The sequence below is a fragment of the Oncorhynchus tshawytscha genome, linkage group LG29, assembly GCF_018296145.1.
Source record: "Oncorhynchus tshawytscha isolate Ot180627B linkage group LG29, Otsh_v2.0, whole genome shotgun sequence".
NCBI lineage: Eukaryota > Metazoa > Chordata > Actinopteri > Salmoniformes > Salmonidae > Oncorhynchus > Oncorhynchus tshawytscha.
In genome coordinates, this window is record NC_056457.1 from 18824854 (window position 1) to 18838944 (window position 14091).

Below are 14091 nucleotides of genomic sequence, written 5' to 3' on the forward strand. Positions count from 1 at the left end.
GTTGTGTAAAAGGTTTTAAAAAATGGCCAGTGTTTAATAGCTGCATCTTAAGCGTGGATTGTCATAATACATAACTGAAGTCAACACTTCTTTAGCCACTGATACAGTAAGTGGCTATTCAAGAGATTACAATGAGTGATAGGAAACATTTCCTTATAATTTCATTGGAGTTGAGTAATGTAAACAAAAGTTAAAAAATAGAAACAGAATATAACTAAATTATAAAAATCTAAAATACAAAATCCACTATTATTGGTTCTAATCGTATCATAAAACCGATTGTAAGACGAATGTCATTTTTCGGCATCAGACTCAATCCAGACAACACCCAATGGGCTTCAGGACATGGTTATCTTTGAGGGATACTTTAGAGCAGCCCTATCAGCCAGTCTATCATCAATTATCATACAGAAGATCAGTGTTTCCCAACTCTGGTCCTCAAGTACATATTTGTTGTGGCCCAAGACTAGCACACCTGATTCAAGTTGAATCAGGTATTTTTGTCTGGGGCTACAACAACAGTATGTATTGTTGAGGTTACTGAAGGACTGGAGTTGGAAAACACTGCGATAGCTGACGCTGGGTCTTCTGTTGAAGTTGCAGGGATCAGGCCTCCTGGCGTATGTCTTTCCTTCATACGTCACCCAATGATGCCAGTATAAAACAAACATGTATATATTTCCTTGAACATCCCAGTACATGTGCTACTTAGTTGTAATAATGTATTGGAGGTCTTTCAGAAGTACATTCACTGAGGGTAGTAAAATTCAGAGCAGAGCAACAAAAGGTTTTCCTTAGCGCAAAGACTGGCTAAACCTGTGAGTTGGTTTAATAGCATCTCTTGATGCACTACCGATTGCCTCCATACTTGGATGCCCAGTCTACCCTCCCATGGACTGGCTGTACAGGTGGACCTCTAGTCAGAAGGTTGCCAGAGGTTTTCCCCAGGGCAGAGTAATCCTGGCCTTTCATTTGAGGCTTGTCCGCCCTCCTTTTCCAGCCGTCGTAATCTGAAAAGAAAAAAGATCTGAGTGACACCTCCATGTGCTGAATTTACTATTCCATATTTACAGGACTCCCTCTAACAGACACCCAGGTACAATCCTGAAACAACACCCCTACCACCCATGTAGATCAGAGTATTGTGCAGGTATATGCAATATTCTATGCAATTTATCAGTTGGCAAGGTGGAGCAACAGATATTTTTATACCTGTCCAATCCTTTCAGATCTAGGCAAGTGCCCTGGCATGAGGAGGTTGTTTCTGAACAGAGATATAGTGTCTACTGGTATGAGGGAGTTGTTTCTGGACAGGGATATAGTGTCTACTGGTATGAGGGGGTTGTTTCTGGACAGGGATACAGCGTGTCTACCCCAGCCTCAATGTAACCGTCTCCCTTGTCTGCTTGAGACAGATATCCCTGGGAGACTATCTGGTCACTTTGACTGAGCCCAATAAGTGCTCATAACAATGCATCAAAATGGCTCTAGCTAATGTAATGTAGATTAAGATGTAGATTATGTTGATTAAGTGCTTCAGATCTTTAGCAATGCAGATCCCTGGTTCACGGTGTGTATTCGGGCTCCCTTTCCAACTGTGGCCTAACAAAGAATCACAGGCTTCTTATCAGGTTTAAGGGCAGGCTATTGACTAACAGATGATTGCTATAAATAAATAGACTTCAAATGGCACCTACATCAGTACCTGTGTGGGTCGGTATTAAGAGCATGATGGTAACAACACCAAGGTACTGGGTTCAATTCCCAGAGGGATCGCATACATACACAAACTGTATGCACTCATTGTAGTGTAATTTGCTCCGGATAAAAGCCTCTGCTAAGTGGCGTATTTGATATTATTAGCCTGGGACTGAAACACTGCATTACCTTCAGTGTTTTCACTCATGGGCGTGGTGGAAGTGGACTTTGTCTTTGAAGGTTTTGGTTTGACATTTTTGTTATCAGGAGTAGCAAGATCAACTGAGAGGGACAGCAAGAGATGAGTTTAATGCAAAAAATAATAATAGAAAATGAGTAAAGAATGACGAAATGTCAGAAAAAGAGAAAGCATGTAATGGTATAAATCTCTTCCAAGTGGCCTTATCTGTGTCTGCTGTGCCATCTAGTCCAAAGACCAGAGCATTTTTATGCCAATTAAAATGGTAACTATAGGATCTTACTTGTGTGCTGGCCGGCAAGAGGAGCAAGCTGGATCCTTTGACCCACAGAGCCAACCTCTTTCTTCTGAAAGGAGGGAACATAACCTCCAGACAGATTGTACTTTGTACTGACAAAGTTTCCTGAAAGACAAAAAAACAAATTGATTTAAATGTTGACAAATGTTATTCATAACAATGATTTAATACAGACAAACTTTATTCAAAACAAATAACGCTTCACTTGTACATCTTTAGCAGCAGTTCATTTGTTATTTAGAGTTCGGTCATAAAAATGACCATGGTTCTAGCAACCTTAATCTATTTAGTAATCTGGAGCGTGGTTCTCGTGTAGCACTGTGTTTGGGCTCCCTCTCCTGCTGTGTCATAATTGGCTGGGCTCATCAACATGTTAACCCACAGTATTAGGAAAATGGTTGCATAAGCAGAAACACTTATTTCACTTTAGTATATCCACCATAAAACAGATACGTAAGAACATGTTACTAAATGTTTATGAAAATTGGGCATTATTGCTAATGATTATACGTAATAATAAACCACTTCAATTAATTTTTACTATAGATCTTAGCTAGAGGTCAACAGCAGGAATCCATGAACATACAAAGACATGAACTTTCAATTCTAAAAGCCTTTACAATTAAAGTACCTTTAGCTGAATCAGGTATTCTTTCTTTTAGAACAGATTTATCCGTAGATTTATCAGAAGGGTTATCAGTGTCTTCTGCTCCCACAGTTAATGACAGGGGGATAAGACAATACACACATGAAAGCAGAGGGAAAAGAGCGAGCGGAAAGGAGAGAAATTGGTGAAATGATGCAACAATTTATCGAGTCATTAGAGAAGCACAGTGAAATATAAGTCAGAAATAGAGACGAAGATGAGGAAGGCTACTGTAGATTTCTGTGAGAAATTGGGCCATCCAGTCCATAAACTCAAGATGCAGGGTGGGAGGGTGGGCTTGGAGACACTTGATCCTAAGCAACTGTCTTAATAGTCCTCTAATCTCATGAATAAGGAAAGTGGGGGGCAGAGAGAGAGCACAGAGGCACATATTGTGTGTCTGTCTACATGACAAATGAATAATGGAGGCTCCCGTCTCCAAAGTGGCCCAGACGCTTAAGCACAGTAGCATACTCCAAACAGTTGCCTTTTTTGTGCCGAGCCAACACTAAAAGATCAGGGCGAATCAGGAAATGAGCATTGTAGAACTAAAGCATATGACGTGTAGGCCCTTTGTGATATGGGGGCATAAGAGTAGGAGGGCAAGCGTGTAATATAAAGCGACAAAGGGTTACCTGCGTTGACTCTGGTGACGGACAAACCAGCTCCAATGGGGCCGAGGGGTTTACTGTTGACATTGGTGGAGTTGTCCCACAGATCTCGGAGTGTCGGCCCACTGGGTTCCTTGTCTACAGAGTTCTTGCTGATCAACCCTGAAAGGAAAGAAGTGCTGGGTGTGAAAATGTGGATGGCTGAAACTGACATAAGAGGACCAGTTGATACATGAGAAAATATACCTCCTACAAATGACTTGCTTATCTCACATTATTCTTGTTTAAAACAAACAAATAAGCACATTTTCAGTTGGTCTTACCAGGCAGATATCTTGATTGACTAAGGTAATGTTGTCTTGCTGAGGAGCCCGGGAGACTGGAGTCCATTTGGCCCTTCTTAATATTGCTTGGTAACTTAGTAACAGTGCTGAAGGAGTATATCGGTTTTTGCTCTTTGGATCTGATAGATAAGAAAGGCAGAAAATCAAACAGTAGGAACAACTCAGACGATTCATCTCAGCCAATGAAATATTTCAGTTAGATTGAATATGAACCTCCTACAGGTAAATCAACCTATAACAGGGTAGCTAACTGTAAAGGCAACTTTTCTTTCTCATCGTTTGCACAAATAGTATAACGGTCGTCACAGAAAGGGAATTGGTTTGTGCCATAATACATGAAATGTAAACATAAGGTTACAGGTAAATCAATACAAGGAGACATCTATGCAGGGAGGAAGGGGAGAATGGTCCCCTGCTGTAATATAATCATTGATCTTACTGTGCATTACTATGGTCTTTAGGGCCCTTCTCCTCCTCTGATCCAAGGCTGGGTTTCTTGGAGTGGGACACAGAGGTCTCAGAAGGTTCTGACTCATCCCAGCTCTCTGTTGCCTTTACCACCGTCTGGCCCCAGCGCCTCCGCCCGCTCTTCACACCCACCGCTGCACTGTTCTCACTCCCAGTCCCCACCACGACAGATGGCTTCTGCCAAACGCAATACATTTCATAGGACATAAGTCATTCATTTACAGTTGAAGTCGGAAGTTTACATACACCTTAGCCAAATATATTTAAACTCAGTTTTTCACAATTACTGACATTTAATCATAGTAAAAATGCCCTGTCTTAGGTCAGTTAGAAACACCACTTTATTTTAAGAATGTGAAATGTCAGAATAAGAGTAGAGAGAATGATTTATTTCAGCTTTTATTTCTTTCATCACATTCCCAGTGGGTCAGAAGTTTACATGCACTCAATTAGTATTTGATAGCATTGCCTTTAAATTGTTTAACTTGGGTCAAACATTTTGGGAAGCCTTCTACAAGCCTCCCATGATAAGTTGGGTGAATTTTGGCCCATTCCTCCTGACAGAGCTGGTGTAACTGAGTCAGGTTTCTAGGCCTCCTTGCTCGCACCTGCTTTTTCAGTTCTGCCCACGCATTTTCTATGGGATTGAGGTCAAGGCTTTGTGATGGCCACTCCAATACCCTGACTTTGTTGTCCTTCAGCCATTTTGCCACAACTTTGGAAGTATGCTTGGGGTCATTGTCCATTTGGAAGACTCATTTGCAACCAAGCTTGAACATCCTGACTGATGTTTTGAGATGTTGCTTCAATATATCCACATAATTGTCCTCCCTCATGATGCCATCTATTTTGTCAAGTGCACCAGTCCCTCCTGCATCAAAGCACCTCCACAACATGATGCGGCCACCCCCGTCCTTCACGGTTGGAATGGTGTTCTTCGGCTCGCAAGCCTCCCCCTTTTCCCTCCAAACATAACGATGGTCATTATGGTCAAACACTTCATTTGTGTTTCATCAGACCAGAGGACATTTCTTCAAAAAGTACAATCTTTGTCCCCATGTGCAGTTGCAAACCGTAGTCTGGCTATTTTTATTGCGGTTTTGGAGCAGTGGCTTCTTCCTTGCTGAGCGGCCTTTCAGGTTATGTCGATATAGGACTCGTTTTACTGTGGATATAGATACTTTTGTACCTGTTTCCTCCAGCATCTTCACAAGGTCCTTTGCTGTTGTTCTGGGATTGATTTGCACTTTTCGCACCAAAGTACGTTCATATCTCTAGGAGACAGAACGCGTCTCCTTCCTGAGCGGTATGACGGCCGCATGGTCCCATGGTGTTTATACTTACGTATTATTGTTTGTACAGATGAACGTGGTACCTTTAGGCATTTGGAAATTGCTCCCAAGGATGAACCAGACTTGTGGAGGTCTACATTTGTTTTTCTGAGGTCTTGGCAGATTTCTTTTGTTTTCCCATGATGTCAAGCAAAGAGGCACTGAGTTTGAAGGTAAGGCCTTTAAATACATCCACAGGAACACCTCCAATTGACTCAAATTATGTCAATTAGCCTATCAGAAGCTTCTAAAGCCAGGACATCATTTCGGGAATTTTCCAAGCTGTTTAAAGGCACAGTCAACTTAATGTATCTAAACTGGAATTGTGATGCAGTGAATTGTAAGTTAAATAATCTGTCTGTAAACAATTGTTGGAAAAATGACTTGTGTCATGCACAAAGAAGATGTCCTTACCGACTTGCCAAAACTATAGTTTGTTAACAATACATTTGTGGAGTGGTTGAAAAACGAGTTTTAATGACTCCAACCTAAGTGTATGCAAACTTCCGACTTCAACTGTATATGTCCAAGTCCAAATAGATACCCAGATGTCTCCGAGTTTGATTTCAAGCGGGGACTGTGTAATAATGTTACAATTGTTATATAACTGCTACTGTTTTTAACATGTTTAGCAGCTATTCCATGTTTCCTCAGATCTCTTTGTATGGACACAGTCCTGCCACCCACCGTGTTGGAGTTAATGACTTGGTCATGTGGAGATGTCTGGTCAATCTGATGGTCTGTCTGCTGGAGGGGCTGTTGGGGGGCCTGGTGGTGTCTGCTGGAAGCTTTGGGGTGGTTTTCCTGAGACGTCCGGGCAGAGGAGTCTCCTGAAGAGGACTGCAGCTCACCTTTGGGCTCTGATGAGCCTCGGGATTGAGTCCTCACCGTGGCCTTGCGTATCTCACTCCCGGGCCGAGGCCCCAACACCTGACCCACCTGGAAGTAAGGGTACCGCAGAGCCTAGAATACAGAATGGGGATATGAATAGGATGAATTACTTATCATTAATGACTCCAGAACATAAAGGACATATGTTGACCAGCCATAAACAGGCATTGCGTAAGCAGCACACAGAAGAGCCCCATGAGGCTCTTAGGGTAATCAGTCTTAGTGGGCATGACTCACTGCACACCTAGCCAACGACTATGTAACAGGCATTATGGTGCTGCTTAACCGTACCTCTTCCTCCCTCACCAGCTAACACAGACACTGGAACATCTTAGCCAGCTATGCCACCAAATAGCTAGAAATTCAGTGGCGTGGAGAGACATTTCAAGCTGAGGAATGAGTTTTTATCATGCCCCATCAGTTACATATAGGAGTTGAAACAGATCTGGGAGCAGGCTTCAGCACTGTGATGACTGAATACCTGCACGGCCGTGGGTCTTTTCTTAGGGTCCCACATGAGCAGGTCCTTCATCAGGGTGATGGCCTCTGTGCTGGCGTTTGGGATGAGGGTCTTCAGGTGGGTGGGCACACACTGAGGGAAGCGGAAGTTCATGGCCGAGGCCAGCTGGTATCCCTCTGGCCAGTCAGACTGGTAGAACAGGAGAGGAAAGTTAATTTAGAGTAATAATACTGTATGACGTTTCATTAACTCTCTCAATGCTTCACAATATCTGTATATATTGGAAGCAATACAGTATGTCAACTATTCAAACCCATTAGAGCTAATTGTAATAGATTTGGATTAGAAACAGATTCCATTACACAAATGTCAATAGAAAACAGTATTATTCTAATCAGTTTAAATGACAATGAATAGCTGGTTTACTGGATTACTTCCAACACACACATTTTCAAACAGGCCATCATTTAAACTATAACACACTAGTACTATATCTCTCTGTAGACAGAGGATTGGTTGCTCTTCCCTCTCTTACCTTCTTGACTGTCCCCAGAACCTGGCAGATCTTGAAGATCTCGTCCACCTCGCTGTTCCCGGGGAATAGAGGCCTAAGTGTGTAGAGCTCAGCCATGATGCAGCCCACTGCCCACATGTCTATGGGAGAGCTGTAGATGGACGACCTGAGCAGCACCTCTGGGGCGCGATACCTGGACACGACGACAGCGCAGCGTTTTTTTCAACTTCGTTATGCATCGTTCAAAATAAGAGGGGACCAAAAGTCCCCACTAGACTATGGAGGGTACCTCACCATCTTGTGGACACGTAGTCCGTGTATGGGGGGCGGGAGCGGATCTCTCTGGCCAATCCAAAGTCGGCTATCTTGACTAGCTCTGGGCCCATGCAGAGCAGGTTTTCAGGTTTCATATCCCGGTGGAAGAATCCTACGCAAGGGGTCATGGAGAACATTCAGCTCAACCTCTTCACAGGTCATCCAGAAGGACGTTTTAAATATTTATATTGACCATGGTGTGTTTAGGTGAAGACCACATTTCATACTTGATTACAGTTATGGATTTTAGTTTTACATGAATCATTCAGTCAAAATAGATTCAAATGGCTTTAAATTGATAGTTCAGTACATTTATTTGGGATTGACATCTATAGATGGATTCTAATATACTGGGATCTACACACAACAAGCATACAATAAGGATTTTGCTTGACTTGAGACCACTTTTGAGAAAAATATCAGACTAACTTTGAACCAACCATCCCTTTAATCCCAAGACAATGGAGTGAACCATCCCTTTAATATGCATCATATGGGGTATTGCGACATGGAGTAGTATGCTAATTTACAAAAAGCAATGTCACGCAAACAATAGACAAAAGAGCAGCAGGAGGACAAAGCATCTTACCATGCTTGTGCACAAATGCCATACCAGACAGCACTTGGAACATGATGTTCCTAATTTCATTCTCAGTGAACATCTTATTTTCCCTGGCAGCGCAAAGGAAAGGCACACAAGAGGAAAAAAAGAAAGGAGGGAGGAGAAGAGACAAAATAAGGAGAGAGAGAGATGAGATAGGGAAACAGCTCCCAGGATGCATGCAGCCCATAGGACAAGTGGAAACAGTGGCAGTGTTGGACAAACACAGACTGAGTTAGCGTGGTGTGAGAAAAGAACAACTCTTGCCAAGTCACTCACTCTCTAACAGGCCAGATGGACTAGAAACCTGTTTACCTCAAAGTTTAAAGTGCTTTTCAACGCTGGGTTGCACAAGTGAGGTATCCACATGTCCGTTCACCGAAACAGCAAGACAACGGAGGTCTAACCAAGGGTGACAGCCAGCCAGGTGCTAGCTAGCTAGCGTGTGAAAGGCTAAATATTTGTCAGTGTTTACAGACAATAGCCAACTCTATGAATGATGGGAGTGCCCGTGACAGCAGAGACCTCTGTAGCCCCAGTTGTCCTTGGTGTGTCAGAGGACAGATTCAAGTGGTTCTTATGCGGGAGACCTACCATGTTTATGGATAAATGATAGGCCTTGTAATATCTGAAAGCTTATGTTTCTGATCGCTGATTCAGGGAACAATTTATTTCTGCAAATGAAGAATTGATAGAATTGTCAACTGATAAGACTCTATATGAAACTTCAAATAAATGTTGGGTTGTGTTCATAAGGGCACAGAACGAAAAACATTTTGAAACGTTTTGTAACGGAAAATGAAAATATGGCTTTTTCCATTTTCTTCAGTTTGGTGCCAAATGAACACAATCCTGTTGATTCCCACTCTTAAATAATTTACTTCCCCAACAAGCATTATCTATTAAACCATTTTCAGGGTTTCAAGGTTTTGTTGTTTGAAATGAAATGCCCTTACCTGTCCTTCATGAGCTGATAGAGATTTTCTTTCATGTATTCAAAGACAAAGTACAGGTGGTCGTTTTCTCTGATGACTTCCTTTAACTTCACCACGTTGGCATGATTCAGCTTCTTCAAAGACTGTGGAAATACATGGATGGACCAAGATGATGAAGTATGATTATGTCTTTAAATGAAATATAGTGACAAACATTCTCAGAATATAATCATCATAAAATATCAACTGAAATTGAATCATTAAATTCCATAAGCAAGACACGGATGTCATTGTTGTTAGTGATAATTGTAAGCACTTCCAGTTGGTGCTGATACCATCCTGTATGAAACATGAAATGTACCTAAAACATTCTGTTATTCATGTGTTGTGTACCAATATTTACCTTTACTTCTCTCAGATTCATGCACTCTTCCCACGAATAAAACTTCCTCTTCATTCTGTAAAACGAGACAAACGACATGGTGTTTACAGTTTCAATACCATTCTCACTCTACAGGAACATACTATATTTAGTATTTACTCTGCAGCCCACTATTTACATAGAAATCCCACACTAATATATAACATAAGAATATCCTAATCGTTACATTTCAGTTTCTTTGTAATCTATACAAGCACCACTACTAAATTTGTAATGCTAAGATATTAATTATTATTAGGCCTAATTCTTTCAGTTAAAGTGCCAAAAATGTATCTATCTATATAGTGACCACATCTTTTCAATAAATGCTAAGTAAACACTAACTGAAAAAGGACTGTAAAACAAGGCGTTAGTGCATCTTCGGGGCGTCATTTACAGATGTACTGTACATGAAATTAAACCTTATTCCCAATTAACATTGGAGGTGTCCATTACGTGTCAGCTAATACATGTTGCTATGCTTGGTAGATAGTAGGTCCACCACCTGGTATAACTGACACTCTAGTACAACCTAATCCGTCGAGGACCTTTATTCTGACACTCCCATCTGATATTATGTAACTGGACACTGGGACCTGCAGATATCACACTCCTCCTCCTCCCGTGCATCCGCCAATGCCTCTCTCCGCAGCAACACAACACTGCAGACTACTTTCACTCCTTTCACCGTCACCATGGCTATCACTTTGCATGGTAACGAAGCGTTCACCCCCCCCCTCCCCGTATCCATTATTCAACCTACCCTCCATGATGAAAGGCAGAGTTGTAAGCTGGCTTGCCTTAGTCATGGGGAAACCTAAAGTGAGACTTCAGCCGGATTTGTTTGTAGTTAAGCATTATACAGCCAGAGAATTGTGTATGGTTCCGGAGTGTGGTTACCTTAAACCTAACCTTAAGCCTAACATTAATCCTGAACTTAACCAATATTGATCCCTATGCTTAACCCTCCCCATTCTGTCGGCTGAATATACATTTCCTTGTTACTACGTTGTGCCAGGCATGGTGTTTCAGTCATCATGACTCATGAAGGTGTATTTTAGGATGGTAGTGCACTTATGTGCTTCAAAATGGCCGCTTGTGAGAACACTTAAGGAGTCTGCATGCCTCCCTCCCGAAACAGTATGGAAGAGTTTGTGACATTTTGTGATGTTTTTGTTAGTTTTGGACTTCTGTAAGGGTTTTTTCAGCTGTTCGGGCACACATTTTTTCTCGAGGCAAGCCGAAGTCGACACCCCTTCGTCAATGATAGGTCAACAGTAAGGATTCTTCAATGAAGTCTTTCAACAAGAGACGACTCGTTTTCATGCACATTTTTTAATTGAGAAATACTGCACCATACATTTAATGTAAAATTACGCGACTAAGATCTCCTCTGCAAAAACGTCAAAATTAATGACAGATTTCTTGAGTTATATTAGATTAATTCTGACTATTTTGAGGAAGTGTATACTGGCTATGTCGTTTCAAAATTGACAAACAGTACTATTGCTGCTTTTTTCTTGTTTTTCAAGCGAAAGTCTTTTAAGGGAGTATGTGAGCACACTCGTTCGGTTTCGCCTAGCTGAAGCCAAACTGAAGCATACTGACACCTTTAGCCTCTCAGAACAAAGCCATGTGAGTAAACAAACCACCCAGACCCTTGACTAGTTTATTAGTACTATACACACGTACCTGTTGATGGCCACCAGTGTAGGACTATACGTACCTGTTGATGGCCACCAGTGTAGGACTATACGTACCTGTTGATGGCCACCAGTGTAGGACTATACGTACCTGTTGATGGCCACCAGTGTAGGACTATACGTACCTGTTGATGGCCACCAGTGTAGGACTATACGTACCTGTTGATGGCCACCAGTGTAGGACTATACATACCTGTTGATGGCCAGCAGTGTAGGACTATATGTACCTTTTGATGGCCACCAGTTCTCCCGACTCGTTGCTTTTCCCCATCAGCACGCTGCCATAAGTGCCATCTCCCAACTGCTTCAGCTGCGTGTAGCGATTCATTGTCTCAGAATCATCAGCTTGGGGGAGTTGCAGGGTGCTTCTCTCTCCTAAATGATAGTTCTACCAGTCCTCTCTTTCTCGCTCACTATGTCAATATGTGATGTTCTTCATTGGTGGGATTCACAACAGGTCACACAGGAACGGTGCCATTGCTCTCTCCTGATCGCCACACTGGAGGTCAGCCAAATGTTACACTCCTTCCTGATGCTGGCATATCTTCAACAACACAGGAAAAAATACAATACTGTCAACTTTAAGGTAACCAGTCGCCTACAGGAAATCATAAGACAACAACAAAACAGGACTTTCAGTAGTGGAAGCTCCCAAATTATAGTCCTAAATATCTCAATGAAAGGGCTGTTAAATGAAAGTAAAGAAGTAGAGAACGTCCTCTCTTCTTGAGAAAGAGGTTGAGGAGGTGGATTAAGTGTGTGACAGCAGGGCTTGAGCCTGAGCTGACGCCGTCGTCACACTACCCAGGGACATGACACATCCGTGGCCAAGCGTGGCCTGCCGGTGATTAGGTCCACTGGGATATAAATAGGGCATTACATCACCACCATGCTCACTTACCAGCACTCACTCTATCCCAAGCTCCCAACTCCCAACCCTGCATGACTGGCAATTGGATTTCAAGGGGCACAGCAACAGTAATCAGAGTGTTGGCTGCTATAGTACAGAGGTTTGTTTAAGGTAAACATGTCATGTCATGCTTACGACAGAGACACAGCATTGCCCATGTAGGCTATGACCCCAGTTGCTTTGTGTTATATTCTGAGGGGACGATACAATATAGTCTAAATATAGCAAACCATTATCAAAAGACTAAAATGACAGAGAGGCTATATAAAAGTCTACCTCAATCTAGAGTTTGTTCAATAAAGGAGACTAAAATGGACATCTCAAACCAGATTTCTTATCTGAATTAGACAATGTAGGATTGACGAAGCCATTTGGTCTCTTTGGCTAATTCTGATTTCAGATGCAGTTATAGGTGATCATTGTTGAGTGGAAATTTGAAGTCATATCGCCAACAGCTTTCTAAACAGCCATTTTTGAACAACAAAATGGGCACATCTAGGGTAAATAATAATACCACTATATGTGTATACTGTCTGTATTTAGGCAAGTCGATTCAAAGCCACGGAATTAGATTATTCTCTAGGATTAAATAAGACTGGTCCACTCAATTGAATTTCAAGACAGGAAAGAGACTGCTCTCCATCAAATATGAACATAATATTTTGAAAATACTTTGCACTCTTCTTGTAGTAGACAAAAGTCTGCCCTAAATCACTTTATAAAATAACTGAAAACAGAGAAAACTGCATAAAAGTATTATGTTCTACCTTCTCTATGATTTTAATTGCTTGCTCCAGTCTATAGCAAAACTCCCTTTCTTAAGACCATATGCCTCTAAAACAGGCAGGGAATGGTGAGCAAGGAAGGGCCTCTGTAACAGATTGCAGGAGTCCACTAAGCTTTCGCAGTATTGTAATCTGTTAGAGAGGGGTTTAGGAGGAATTACAAAGATGTATTAAAGGCACATGACATTAAGAAGCTCCTGAAGGTCGATGATGAAGCTGAAATATGCACATGTTTTATGATACCAAAAGTGCTAGGATAACCTAACAACCACAAGGGAATTAAGAGTTTTGAATTGGGAGAGTCTTTTCTGGGTAAAAAACTACTGTCACTGACATGATAAAATTGGACACAGGCCCAATATGTCAAGATGCCTTGCATTTCAAATGAATAAAACTCAAATTATATTAGAACCTAACCTTAAATTGAAGCTATGCTGATACCAAGTGTTTCACTTTTCTAAGATTAAAGAATATTCAGGCCTTGAATAATATTATATTTGACAAACTTCTGTCTCTTAATTATTATAGCCTATTATACAGGCCTATTTTTGGCTTAGAATTAACCTACACAACAGTAACGTTATATGTTCTGTCATGTGTGGACATGTGTTGACATATACCCATAATAACAGTCCTCTCAACTGTCCCTCTTTCTTGGCCAAAACGTTTCTTCTTGGCTGCCTGTCTTTTTAAAATATTTTCTCGGAACTCACCATTTTAGGGTGTTGTTCCTCCCACTGTTTTCTGAGCTTGTAGATAGCGCTGAAGTTTCTTGAGATAAAATGCAAGTGGCGTCCTTAGTGTTCCGATAAGGTGTGTGGCGCTTCTCCTTGGCAACGTACACAGACCAACGATGTCAGGTGGAAACGCAATGGTTTGTGGTACTTATTGTCGCGTGCCTGAGTGTGTCTTCAGAGTCGAGGCCTACCACCAAGGCTAACCAGGGGCCGACGAAACCACA

The 14091-nt window shown here is 41.8% G+C and overlaps 1 protein-coding gene across 7 annotated transcripts; it reads right to left on the minus strand.

Annotated features, from left to right (window-relative positions):
* Nucleotides 1-13: 13 nt before the first annotated feature.
* On the minus strand, nucleotides 14-14049 carry mak (male germ cell-associated kinase). Of its 7 annotated transcripts, none has more exons than XM_024392687.2 (16): nucleotides 13844-14048; nucleotides 11663-11979; nucleotides 9715-9769; nucleotides 9333-9454; nucleotides 8365-8447; nucleotides 7755-7887; nucleotides 7482-7653; nucleotides 6968-7135; nucleotides 6283-6558; nucleotides 4236-4441; nucleotides 3776-3915; nucleotides 3477-3614; nucleotides 2827-2901; nucleotides 2181-2300; nucleotides 1888-1980; nucleotides 14-1010 (listed from the first exon to the last, which is right to left on the minus strand). In XM_024392687.2, exons 2-16 carry the CDS (start codon nucleotides 11761-11763, stop codon nucleotides 850-852), a joined length of 2043 nt encoding a protein of 680 aa, XP_024248455.1. In that variant the 5' UTR covers nucleotides 11764-11979; nucleotides 13844-14048; the 3' UTR covers nucleotides 14-849. The 7 variants fall into 7 exon arrangements, with proteins under 7 accessions (XP_024248455.1, XP_024248456.1, XP_024248458.1 ...); XM_024392688.2 differs by lacking the exon at nucleotides 8365-8447 and adding an exon at nucleotides 8971-9050 and having other exon boundaries at nucleotides 13844-14045; XM_024392690.2 differs by lacking the exon at nucleotides 1888-1980 and having other exon boundaries at nucleotides 13844-14049.
* Nucleotides 14050-14091: the final 42 nt, after the last annotated feature.

Excerpts from the sequence above, each read along its gene's own strand:
- mak (XM_024392687.2), bottom strand. The coding sequence starts at position 11,763 with ATGAATCGCTACACGCAGCTGAAGCAGTTGGGAGATGGCACTTATGGC. Across the intron at positions 9,455-9,714 it reads TGAATCTGAGAGAAGTAAAG|TCTTTGAAGAAGCTGAATCA; the intron begins GTAAATATTGGT and ends GTATTTCCACAG. Across the intron at positions 6,559-6,967 it reads AAAGACCCACGGCCGTGCAG|GCTCTGCGGTACCCTTACTT; the intron begins GTATTCAGTCAT and ends TCTGTATTCTAG.